This window comes from Amblyomma mixtum, chromosome 1, assembly GCF_055824585.1.
Source record: "Amblyomma mixtum isolate Tamu chromosome 1, ASM5582458v1, whole genome shotgun sequence".
Taxonomy (NCBI): domain Eukaryota; kingdom Metazoa; phylum Arthropoda; class Arachnida; order Ixodida; family Ixodidae; genus Amblyomma; species Amblyomma mixtum.
In genome coordinates, this window is record NC_143012.1 from 17979561 (window position 1) to 17991935 (window position 12375).

General features: G+C 50.3%; 1 protein-coding gene across 2 annotated transcripts in view; it reads right to left on the reverse strand.

The window, feature by feature from the left end:
• Window positions 1-70: 70 nt before the first annotated feature.
• Window positions 71-12375, reverse strand: part of LOC149365614 (uncharacterized) — a 48672-nt gene continuing 36367 nt past the window's right edge. The window contains exons 15-21 of one of the 2 annotated variants that reach the window (XM_089544588.1): window positions 11809-11930; window positions 10574-10870; window positions 9098-9210; window positions 6583-6820; window positions 3239-3574; window positions 1836-2083; window positions 71-481 (exon numbers count right to left, since the gene is read on the reverse strand). In XM_089544588.1, coding sequence (XP_089400714.1) covers window positions 211-481; window positions 1836-2083; window positions 3239-3574; window positions 6583-6820; window positions 9098-9210; window positions 10574-10870; window positions 11809-11930 — 1625 coding nt within the window. In that variant the 3' untranslated portion in view covers window positions 71-210. Of the gene's footprint in view, window positions 482-1835; window positions 2084-3238; window positions 3575-6582; window positions 6821-9097; window positions 9211-10573; window positions 10871-11808; window positions 11931-12375 lie in introns of those variants that run through there. The other variant, XM_089544598.1, reaches the window with a different exon arrangement.

Below are 12375 nucleotides of genomic sequence, written 5' to 3' on the forward strand. Positions count from 1 at the left end.
GGACAGCAGCCGAGCACCATAACCGCTGAGCCACCGCGGCGGCCAGAGGTAACCTATAGAAACAATCGTAAAAATATATAAGAGTTCTTTATAGCGCAAAAATATCGCCGCAGATGTGTGCACTCGTCTTGGTAAAAGACGAGCACTGCTGCTTTGGGGAAGGGCTGATGGGGCATGGCTTATCATCCCTGTCCTGTCCTGGCGACGGCGTTATTCTACGTCTGTCTGCGAAAGCTCCCGCTTGAACACGAGCGACAGCACCTCGCGGAAAGACGGGTAGACGACGATCTCCTTGAGGCGCTCCAGAGCCCAGCGGCTCCCGGTGACCATGAGCTGGAGAAACCAGTCGTCCATGCGGTCCGTCTTGAGGTCGCATTGGATGTCCTGTACGCCGGACCAGTCCATCATGACCGCCGTGAAGACGTCTTCGTAGCGACGCAGGATTAGGAAGAATTCTTCGTCTTCCCGGTCGATGTAAATCCTGGGGAGGACAGCCAATAGGACAGCGGAAGACAATTCAGGGTATCTCGTGCACTGCGATGAATAGTTACCAAGGCACTGCGCGTGGCGGTGCTTTTGAAAAGCTGTGAAGTCGCCTTGGATTTCCGAAACATGCACTGGCTGTTTTAAGGCGGAAGCCTGTATGCCTCGTCGTTGTAAGCAGGAGCTGTCGACAGAAATGTCACGCTTTTCAATTGGTCGAAACGGCCGTGACGTCACAGTGCGCGAATTTTAATCGGGGCCAATTGTACTTTGGCTACTAACCATGCAACCAATTAAAGGGATCGTATAGCGTCTCCAAGTAAGTTTGACTGAGTTTAGTTAATTGCTTAACCAATTAGTCTAATTAACCTTTCTAGTCAGACCAGATAAATAAATAAAACCGAGTAAGAAATTGGCCGAGCTTGGGAATCGAACCCCGGTCTCCGGAGTGCGAGTCGAGCACGCTACCACTCCACCATGCCAGCACGATGGTTTGGAATGAACAAAGGTGCGTCTAGTGAATACGGTGTCTTCGTTCACTCCCATCTTCCTCCCTTCCCGTTACGGCGAGGTTTAGGTGTCCACTGAGATATGAGAGACAGATACATTTCCTTTCCTCAAAAACCAATTTACCGACGAGCAAGGCGTATTTGTCCGCGTTTCAGATTGGTCCAAATTGTCGTTACGTCACCGCGCGCGAATTTTGACAGGTGTCCACCGAAATATGTGAGACAGTTACTGCGCAACTTCCTTTCCTCAAATACAATTTTCGACTAGTGTCTACTGAGATATGTGAGACAGTTAATGGGTAATTTTCTTTCCTCAAATACAGTTTTCATTTTCTTCATTACGGCCCTCTTTGTTCTTTCACTCACACTTCCTCCTTTCCTGTACGGTGCGGCTCAGGTGTCCACCGAGATGACAGAGAATTACAGCCCCATTTCCTTTCCTCAAAAAGCGTTGCGTTCAAAGGGCAACGCATCGCGCCGAACGGGTGGTGGCTATCCTTGGACTCCGTGGCAGCGCTACAACACGCTGTCGCGTTCCACTCCTAAAGGCGAAGCTTAAGCGTCATTAATTGGCAGTTAATTAATGCACCAACAAAATGTGCAATGAACCGCGTAGCAGAATGCAGCACTCAGGCTTTCGCCTTTCAGCACTTTAGCCGCTAAAGTTCCTTGTAATTTTTTAATTACTTCCTCAATAAATCAAGACTGAGAGGAGTATGCTGATTTTAGAGTATTTCTCCAAGCATGCAGATTATGTACCCACTTAAAACATGGCAGTCACACAACCTGTCAGCTGCTATTTCTGACGCATTTCGTTAACACAACGAACAGTGTGTGAAATACCTGACTAGCTCTGTGGAGGGGCACACCTCCGGTGCCCTGCGCAGATAGGCCAGGTTGCCGGACATGGAAAGCCGGTTGAGCGTGATGAGGGCCAGGTGTCCCAGCCGGTAGCGGCGGCGGCACTCCTTGGAAATGAGTTCTCCGTTGCTGCCGCCCTGGAAGATCTTGAGGCACCATGCGCAGGCGAAGCGCAGGCACAGGACCACCAGCTTGTGCGGTGGCACGTCCCTTGAGAGGGAGCGGGACACCTGCAATGGGAAGTGAACAGTGAACTCCCGCTACAGGCCCTCGCACATTGAGAATGACACACTCCAAGTACATTTACCTATGAATGCATTTTTTTACAGTGCGGTGACATTAAGTTACTGTGTTGCCTCATGATATCGTTCTCACTTCTTTACACCAGGAGCGTGTAAAAGGTCTTGAAAGCGCTCATAAATACCCTCTTTACCTTCATAAGCTCTGGAAACTTTCACAACATAAACCTTAATCTAGGTTAAGCGCCCGATCCTGCGCATTTCCCGATTGTTTGAAAAGAAGCCGAACATAAGGCAGAAGGAACCGTCAAGGAAGTGCAGCTGTTCGTTATTATTAAGTTCTGATAAGTTCTGATAGCAGGATAGCGGAGACGTAATAGCGTAGCCATATCCGTACCAGCCGGTTGACTGCTGGAGGTAGGCAGGCAGGTTCATGACCTTTACCATTGGCCAAGCCTTATCCGGTGCATGCGTTCGTATGTTAGTGCTGTGCTGAAACTTTATATTCATAGCGCGCAATCAGCACAAACTGGTGCTTATGTGGAGTGACTATCACCGTCATCCTAGTAGACTTTACGCAAGGTCAAACACGAGACAAAACGCCGGCGCTTTGAAATCTTCCCATTCAGCAGTGCATGGCGCTTCATTTCAAAGCTGCCGCATGCAACTGTACATAGTGTTTCTGTACGAAAGACAGACTTAGTTTTGTTGAGCAGGCCAACCACAATGCTGCTCCCATCCCGCTTTCTACAGATTTTGGATGGCGAAGAACTCAAGACAGTTATCGGCGATGCAAAAAAGATCCCCATGCACAAAGTACGCAAAGATGACCAGCCCTCTAAGTTGTACAGGGTCGTCCATTCTTAGTTAGTATACGCTAGCGCATGGCCATGCTCTTTGGAGGGCCACTGCGTCTGAAACGGCTGCGCATCGAAGCGAAGTGGCAGATGACGCGAAACACCACGTCCAGGTATACCTTCTCCTGCGCCACTTTGCTGCGATGAGCGACTGTGTCGCACGCGATGGCCCTCTGAAGAGTGCGGCCATGCATGCGCTATAGTGTTTTAACTAAGAGTGGATGACCGTTTACGTTTACTTTCGCGCAGGATCTCCACCCCACGCAGCTCTCTTGCTGACCCCACGCACCTTGACGCATGCCTCGCGCATGATGTTCTTGTAGAGACCCAGTTCCTGCGGGTCCTTGACGAAGAGGAACTCGCAGCTGGAGTCGATCCAGTCGTACATGAGCCTGAGCAGGTTGGTCAGCACCTGCGTGTCGCCGTGCTGCGTGTCGCCCTGGTCGCCGCCACCAGGGTGCGGCCTGCCCAGCAGCAGCGCACCGAGTCGCTGGCTGAAGCTGTTGCGCGATACCGGCCCGGGGACGCAGGAGGACGTGTTGACCACGATGCGCATAAGCACATCGGACACCACCCAGGGGAAGCTCTGGATGCCACCTTCCGACGACTGAAGATCGTACGTCACCTGCGTCCCGACCCCACATGATACTTTAACGAATTGCCCTGCACAAGGCGTTAGCCTTAACGTAGTCGCCGTAAGGTGTAAAGCTAGTCTACGGCTGCCATCGAACGAAAAACGCTAAAGCTAGATCATGGGCCTTTGTCAAAACATGTCACCGTGAAGTCTCTTCAGAAGACGCTGAAAAACGCGGGAGGAATGAGCCCTGTAGTAGGTTTTATTTAAAAAAAAGGCTTTCATTTCGCTGAAGGCATAACCAAGATGCATTACTGAGCACCAAGTACAAATAAGGCCACAAGCTCGAACTATCTCTTCTCATTCTTCGTCTAAAGCTTTCTGTCGGATACCCGGAGGAAGGGTCACGGGCATATTACTTCAGCTCGCTATTACCCACCTTGCTTCCGCCACGACCGTAGTAATCATCTATTCCTTACTACCACACCAAACTTTTGAAATTAGTCGCCGTCGAATGCGTCAATGGTCTGGCGAAATCTCGCATAGAATTAGGACTGCCACTAAGAAAGTCGGTCGTTCAGACGCTTCAGATTCCCTCCGCAAGCATTCTTCACCTTTCAGAAGCTATTCGAGGGCAGCTTGCGTAACGTCGATGGAAGACTGCATGCAGTCGCCTTCTTGGTCGCCGTCATGCTACCTTCAGAATGTATTAGAGTAAATTTCAGATTCTTCTACTCTCCTTGCACCAGGGGTGCCCCGTCGGTGACGGTTGGTTCCAACTGGAAGACTGAAGCTCTTCGCACCAGGGGTGCCCCGTCAGAGACGGTCTTGTGTTCAGTTGAGACGCAGGGGTAAGGCGAACACTTCAAATTTTATATACAATATTTACAATAGATATAAGTTAATACCCCTGTCACACGGCCAGTTTCAATGGCCATCGAGTCGAGGGCCATCGAGATTTTCGATCGTCATTGAACTCGAGGGAGTTGTGGAACTGCTACACGGCAAATCTCAATGGCCATTGAAATCGTTCTCGCGTCTTACGCCAAGCTCGTGTGGCGCCACAATCGCTGCTTTCGGTTTCGCGCAAATAACAAAAATATATTGACGAAACTTAACTAAATGTTGAAATACACTTTTTTGGAGTCATAAGGCGCGTTCACACTTGTTCAAAAATACGGCAAGCGAAGCGGATTCGCTCGCCGCAAAAACTAGGACCTGTTCTCATCTGTTGACGCCCAGGCGAGTTGGAACGGCCGCGCCGCTGCTGCTTCTCGCTTTGCGCACCACGTCGCCGCTCGCGACGTACACAGATACAGTGAGAAAAGAGCATAAACTTATGCTGTCTACGTACCACGAGCGTATGCACGCTTACGTGCGCTAAACGCAGGCGCATTCCCACATTTAGTTCAGCGTATGCTAGCAGAGACTCAAAAATAAACTCAGCCTCTAGTGGCGCCATCTGGTTGTCAAAACGGGAACCATTACTGTCAACAAACCGACTCTCTTAGGCCTAGCAGCGGCAGAATCGTCACTCTAAATAAAAAATAAAGCAAATTTATCACTTATACGTTTTGTTGTAGGCAAGATGAGACGAAGCGAAAGACCGGTCCGGTGCCCCATTTATGACCAGTGAACGGACAGAAAAAGGCAGCAACAACGAGAATTCAGTCCGAAGCGAGGGGTCCGGCTTTGAAGGGCGCCGCCATGTTTGTTGTCGTTCGAAGCAATGCTAGCAACCTTGGGCAACGCTCGAAGGCCCTCGAAATCTCGATAGAGTTCCGGGCTGCTCCGTCGACTCGATAGACTATTGACTCAATGGCCATTCAAACTGGCCGTATAGCAGCGCTCGATCGCCTTCGAGTCGATAGACTATCGATTCGAGGGCCTTCGAAATGCCCGTGTGACAGGGGTATAAGTCACTAGAGACAAATTAAAAACAGCAAAGGACAAACAACAAAAAGGTGGAACTGGCTAATACTAGGGGAGGTCCCTACTCGGCGTGGCCGAAGATGCGTAGCATCTCACCTTAGCGCAGAACCCCGCTTCCAGCTCCGAGGCCCGGTTTTAAAGCCCTAAAGGCCCGGCCCACATTTCGTAGCTTCCAATCATGTTGTGCTCTCAACATGATTGGTTCTTCAAGGGCATGGCCAGTCCTGCGGCTTCAACAAGGTAAAACCACCCTCTCTACCACTAAATAAACATAAAAACAAACACAAATACACATTCGTGCCAGCACTTGCGCGAATCGGTTCCGCGGGGTGGGGGGGCACCCGTACTTGCCGGCGCGTTCGCGAGCGGCCGCGTTCCAAGAAAGGAGACGCTTCGCTTTGAGCCCCCCCAGCAGCGTTCCGATGACCCCGCGTATACTACCGATCCCTTACAATTAGTGTGGCTATTCAGCCCGGCTTTTCATGTATGTGTATTGGGCTCTGCTTAGAAGGAACACCACGGCAATCAAGAGCAACACCCCCCCCCCCTTGAACGCTTTAAACGCTGAACGCCAGGCAGGCAGGCAGTTCCATTACCGGGAAGGGGAAAGGGTGAGACTCGCAGTAAGAAATGGTCAACCTAGAATCCTCCCATCTTGCACTGTGACACCCTCTGCAAGCTTAACAGATGAATGCTAGAGCACGTCGCTTCAACTGACATTAGCGCCGCTCATGACGATAGCGGCTGCAGGGTACGCGTACTATAAGGCCACCCGTAATCGTCAGCCGCCGCAAACACAGCGTGCAGCATGGTCTCAGACCTAGCGGCCAACGCGCTCCGCGGCGCTGGTGTCAGTCCTCCAAGGCACGCGGCCACCATTCATCACTCCTTCCTCCCTTCAAGTTCTACATGCGGCTAAATAAGACAGCGAAAGACAAAGGAAGTGACACGAATACAACACTTAAAAAGAGAATAAGGTGACAGCCTTTAGCATTACGTTCGTGTGCCATATCTTTTCGGCTCGTTTGTTCGCTAACCCAGCTTCCCCCAATATGCACTGACCACAGCTCAGCAGAATACCAGATTGAAAGCGATGTACGCAGAAAAGAAAGCGTACGATGTCTCACCTGGTACCAGGCGGAGGCCTTAAGGTTCTCGCGAGCCGGGTCCAGCTGCTGCGAGAAGAACTCCTCGCGCGTTCGGCGCACCACGTGCTCGACCTGGCTCTCGAGCACCATGGCCATGTCCGTAGGGTCGTTCTTCTCCTTCACGTACTTGCTGAGCTTGGACAGGGCACCGGAGAGGGCCTCGCTCTCGCTTTCGATGCGGTACGACTTGAGCAGCGCCCGGATCTTCATCGCGTACCTAGCACAAAGGAAAAGGATGAGGTACTGCCACTGAACTGTGCAGGTGATGCAAGCAACAGAAAAGGAGGAGCTACTGTCACTGAATCATGCAGGTGATGCAAGCAACGAAAAAGGAAGAGGAAGTACTGTTATTGAACTGTGCAGGTGATGCAACGAAAAAGGAGGAGGTACTGTCACTGAACCATGCACGTGATGTAGCAATGGAAAATGATGGGTTACTGTCACTGAACCGCGCAGGTGACGCAAGCAAGCCCAGGAAATCTGGACAAACGCTTCTATTTTGAACGGCTTCTACCACGAGCCTCGTGGTGCTGAACATTTAAAAAAATACCTCTCCCGTAACCTAGAGGAGTAAGCATGAAATGTTTACGGGCATAACACGAAGCGTACGCGGACACGACGAGACGCAGGCCTGACAAGAATGTACTACATGCAAAAGGCGAAAGCGTTTTCCGCACCACTTTGCCTATGTGACACTGGTGACGTTACCACTGAATTACGTCACACATAATTGATGACGAAGTAATGACAAATTACTTATTAGTAACGAATTAGTGACTAATTACTGATTAATGACTAATTGATGACTTAAGCTTCGCCTTTAGGAGTGGAACGCGACAGCGTGTTGTAGCGCTACCAGGCAGTCCACGGAATGCCACCACCCATTCGGCGCGATGCCTTGCCCTTTGAACGCAACGCTTTTTGCGGAAAGGAAATGACGCAGTAATTCTCTGTCATCTCGGTGGACACCCGAACCACACCGTAAAGGAAGGGAGGAACGCCACCACCCGTTGGGCGTGATGCCGTGCCCTTTGAACGCAACGCTTTTTGAGGAAAGGAAATGGCGCAGTAGTTCTCTGTCATCTCGGTGGACACCCGAACCGCACCGTACAGGAAGAGAGGAACGCCACCACCCGTTCGGCGCGAAGCTACCGGCGCTTGTATGCCGGTCCTGTAGGGGGGCGTAGAGAGTCTCGTGAAATCTCGTACGGTGACCGGATGCTCTCGTTTCAGTGCCCGGATGAGTGGAATTCAGTGCCCGGATGTCGGCTCTCGGTCTCGGCGTGACGTCACCACACTGCCGACAACGGGAGCTAAATTTCTCTAAGCGGCCTTCTCTCAAAGCCCCTAACAGATCATGTATGACAACGAAGTGTATCGTGGCATCTATGTGCTTCTTGCACGCGTTATTAGAAATCGCAAATTATAATTCCGTGCATTATCAAATGCACAGCTCGACTGATATCTTGATAAACATTGAGAAGACACTGGCAGCAGTTATTTTTTGTGACTCGTTTGGAGAGCAACCGGCGCTTGTATGCCGGTCCCGCAGGAGGGCTTAGAGAGTCTCGTTGAATCCCGATAAGTCGCGTACGGTGCCCGGATGTTCTCGTTTCAGAGCCCGGATGAGTGGAATTCAGTGCCCGGATGATGGCTCTCGGTCTCGGCGTGACGTCACCACACTGCCGACAACGGGCGCTAAAAGCATTTCATGCTTTAAAAAATTTGCAGTGGCTTAGCTCTGGTTAATACTGGATATACAAGCGAAAAGCTGCAGTTATGCTTTGTTTGACGTCATGGCTGTCGCAGTTCGCACACAATGCACTGGGAGCACCACGATAACGGTGTAGGCAAGCGCGTTATATAACCCTCCTCCCGCATGCGTAGTAACTGTGGTAAACACGCAGCTGCAACGAAAGGTCAAACGGTGGCGAGGAGGCGAGCGCGCAGTAGTAGCGGTGGTCAGGAGGCGGCGCATATGCGCAGTAGCGCGCGGCTGCGCCGAAAGGTCAGGCGGGGGAGTCGCGGCGGCGGTTGCGGCGGCGGCCGCTCCGACCACCTGCGCCTCTTCTGTGAAGTCACTCGGTTCTGCGCAAGCGTAGCTGTGGCTAATTCTGATCACTGAGCATACGCCAGACCCGGTGTTGACTAGCCTAGTGAAGCTTTTCGCTTCAAAATCTTGTGTGTAGCTCGGTGTGATTCGGATATGCTCGGGTTAGTTCGGAGGAGCGTCACGCAAGCTGCCCCAGAGTGGAAAGAGGGCGCGAAGATGAATAGCGAGAAACGCGCACATGCAGATGCCAGAAAGAAGAGACTGAGAATAAACTCATGCTTCCGCACGTCTACTCGGTTTAACTACGCTAAAACACTGCAACTTCTTTTTGTCCTACAGTAGCAAGAGAACACCGGCATAATTATGATAAAACGCTAATATCTTGCGACTCCTTTGCTGCAGCACACTTTGTCTACTGTAGCGTTGAGATACAGTGCGTACCGCTTATAGGCGGACGTGGCTTCTAGCAGGAACTGTTCTCGTCCCTCAAGCAGCAGTCGAGGGTCCGGAAGGCTGTCTTCCACCACTTCAAGGCAGTCGGTGCTCAGTTCAACCTGTTCACCGGAACCACACAAGGACGACACAAAAGAGTGATGCACGCATTCAGCACATCATGAATAAACAATGCAGACAGCATCCGTGAACGCACAATCCGTGTCAGAAGTTAATTGGCCTCCTTTCTAAGTTCCGAAGAACCATGCCACATGATGATGTACTCCTGGTGTCGACGCCGGCGTGAAGAAGGGGTCAGTAACTTTTGTCACCGATAGTGCATTAAAATTGTTCCTGTGTCTTCAGAGCTACTGCCAGACGCGACAAATACAATTTTTCCAGTGCTGATATTCAAAGGCAGTCGGTAGAGAGCAACTGAGGGCAGGTTAAAGAAGTCAGAACTGTCCTACCCAGCAAAATTGACATGTCGTATAAGACCTCATTAGACGCGACCCATGCTGATAGTTGGCAGTCTGACAATGATTCACAGAACGAAAACCCCAAACAGGCTGCCGCAGTTCGACGGAGGGGTGAAGCAGAGCTTTTTGAGCTTCTTGAATTCAGACAAATGCAAATGAACAAGATGGTTACAAAGTACATCGCCAGAAGCAGCCATGGAGTACAATCTCGGGCATGGTATGCGCTACGTGGTTCATAAAAATTTCATGCCGCAAACTATTCAGTGCAGACCTTCATAGATATATTGCTAATTATCACGTAAGAAGTACAGCTCGAACCAATTAGGCTTAAGACGTACTTGCTTATGCGATGATCGACATGCGATCATCCACGCAGGCATATGACCTTCACGTAAGAAGCTTCACGGGGTTTATAAGTTATAACTATGCAGTAAACTAGCTTCAAATTCAACCGACATGAAGACCGACAAGTTCGTGCAAGAGCTCAGATGGCCCTGAACTAGCGGTTGTCGCAATGCTGCTCAAGCGTTTTCAAACAGGGATCTTGCTGATGCCAACCTTGAAGGAAACAGCGGCTCTTTCAGCGGTCCTGTCGCTCATTTCCACGTGTGGAACCTAAACATCTTGGAAAAGTCACAGAGGTGGCCATTCGCGAGATCTAAAACCTGAGTGCGCAATTAGGGCAGTAAAGATAGCGCCAAACAAGACAGACCAGGAGCAAACGCGAGTTGCGGGCGAGACATGTGCTCTATGAACAGCACTATCGTCTCACGCATCATATCCTGCATATAATCGAACCTCGTTATAGCGAAACGGTTTATAAAAACATAATGGATATAACGAAAAGCGATGATTCCCCTTGGAAGTTGTCAAGACGGGATATAAAGAACTAATCGCCGGGTCAAATCAGCGTCGTTATAACCAGGTTCAACTGTATTTCTGTAGGCTTAGTCATCAGAGTAAGGGCAGCCGTCTGAACCCCAAGTCGGCAAGCGCGGGAGTATACCTTTTTGCAGTTCCGGTAGAGCTGCCCGAGCACCTTGCGCGAGCAGTAGGTGTTCTTTGTGTCGAGCTTTTCCATGAAGTCCGGGTACATGGGTGGCTTCTCGGAGTTCTGGAAGCCCTTCAGGTCGCCGCACTTAGCGAAGTCAAGGTTGACGGCGCACTTACGCGCCAAGTCGCGGCAGCGGCGCGAGTTGATGCCACCGTCCAGCATATCGGCCCAGACGAGGTGCGCGTTGGCGATCAGGCCGATCTTGTCGCCCTTGATGTACTGGCAGAAGAAGTCCACCATGTCCTGGACCTGCGGCCGCCGTATAAGAAGTCCTCTCGTCAGAAGGATTATAAACAGAATTCATCCACTCTCCCGTTATATCAGTCCAAAACTTAAGAGGTGAGTGTCTTAACACGTGTGCAAAACCTTAGGTCGCACTGTTGAGGGATCGACCGCGAGCGGTTCGCTTCTAGACCTGCGTTGCTGACTCTACTTTGGAGCCGGCGAGAAATGCAAATTTAGAAGCCGTCCCCTCGCAGTCGTCGCAAAGCCGCCAAAAAGCTTTCAATGTGCTTTAATACAATCTCGTTTTCTGACCGAAGAGCATCCTTAATAGGGTCAGCCGTGCATCCCGCTTTCAGAACGGCGTCATTGACATCTCGCAGGAGCTCAGACAAGTTTATAAGAAAGTATCGGATGATTTTCTTTGTGAAAGATCATCTGCTCGGATAATTTTGGTTATGCTCACTCAGCTACGAACGTTGTCCAATGGTTCAGCCACCGCTATCAACCTGACATCATCAAAACGACGCCAGGTTTGCAATGTAAAATCATCATTGAGCAAAGAGCGTTGCCTCTTGCGAGCGCCAAATGAGCAGCCAGGTGTCCTTTTATTTATGCTTTCTACATGCAAGTAAAACTTCCGAGACGTAGACAGGGGTTTATCAGTGCTGTAGTATATTCTACAACGGAACCATAATTCGATTAGTGCCTCTTTTCAAACTAAAAGGACGCTTGCAGCATATTAGGGCCTCATTACGCCCCATTTGTGATCAGTCAGTGACAATCCAGGTTTCGCCGTATTCCAGCGCTGAATTTGCTTAAAAATTTCTTATCCCATAGGTACTACCCCAGTTGGTGCAACTGGCCCAATAGCACCTAAAATACCTCACCAAAGTTAACAAGCCCTCCCCTACGCAGGTTAAGACCTAGCAAGACTAAGAGGAGAAATCAGCGATATTGCTCACCCCAATGGGCGCCTTTCGTTCCTTGGGCGGGTCGCTGTAGTAGTGCATGGGGTTGCAGTTGCTCTTGAAGATGAGGTCCTCGTACCATAGCACTGAGTACTCGTCGCCGTCCAGGTCCGACCCTGAGCGCAGGTAGAGACCACATTAAGGGACCATTAGAAACAAGTTGTGTGCGGACGTGCGTGAAAGCAGTTGTGGTGAATGGGCCTCTACGACTAGAGCCCAAACTACGAAATATTTTGCGCTACAGATCACGCATCCTCGCAGTGAATTTTTGCTCATGCTGTGACAGCGCACACGGCATGCAAGTTCAGGCAATGCACGGTTAAGAGAAAAAATTACCGACGATTACGTTACTTCCTAATGCGAAATTTGAGCGCAGCAAATAAGCTGTTTCACCTTTTCGATAGATTGAGGCAAAGAAATCGAGCAACACTTGTATGCGCTATCACAGAATTTTTTTTTATTTTTCACACGTATTCCTTTAACAAAGACTCCACTAACAGTTCTTGACAGTCATGAAGGAAGCTTTGTGGTCGGAGAAATAGAGTGATATATGTTCGACTT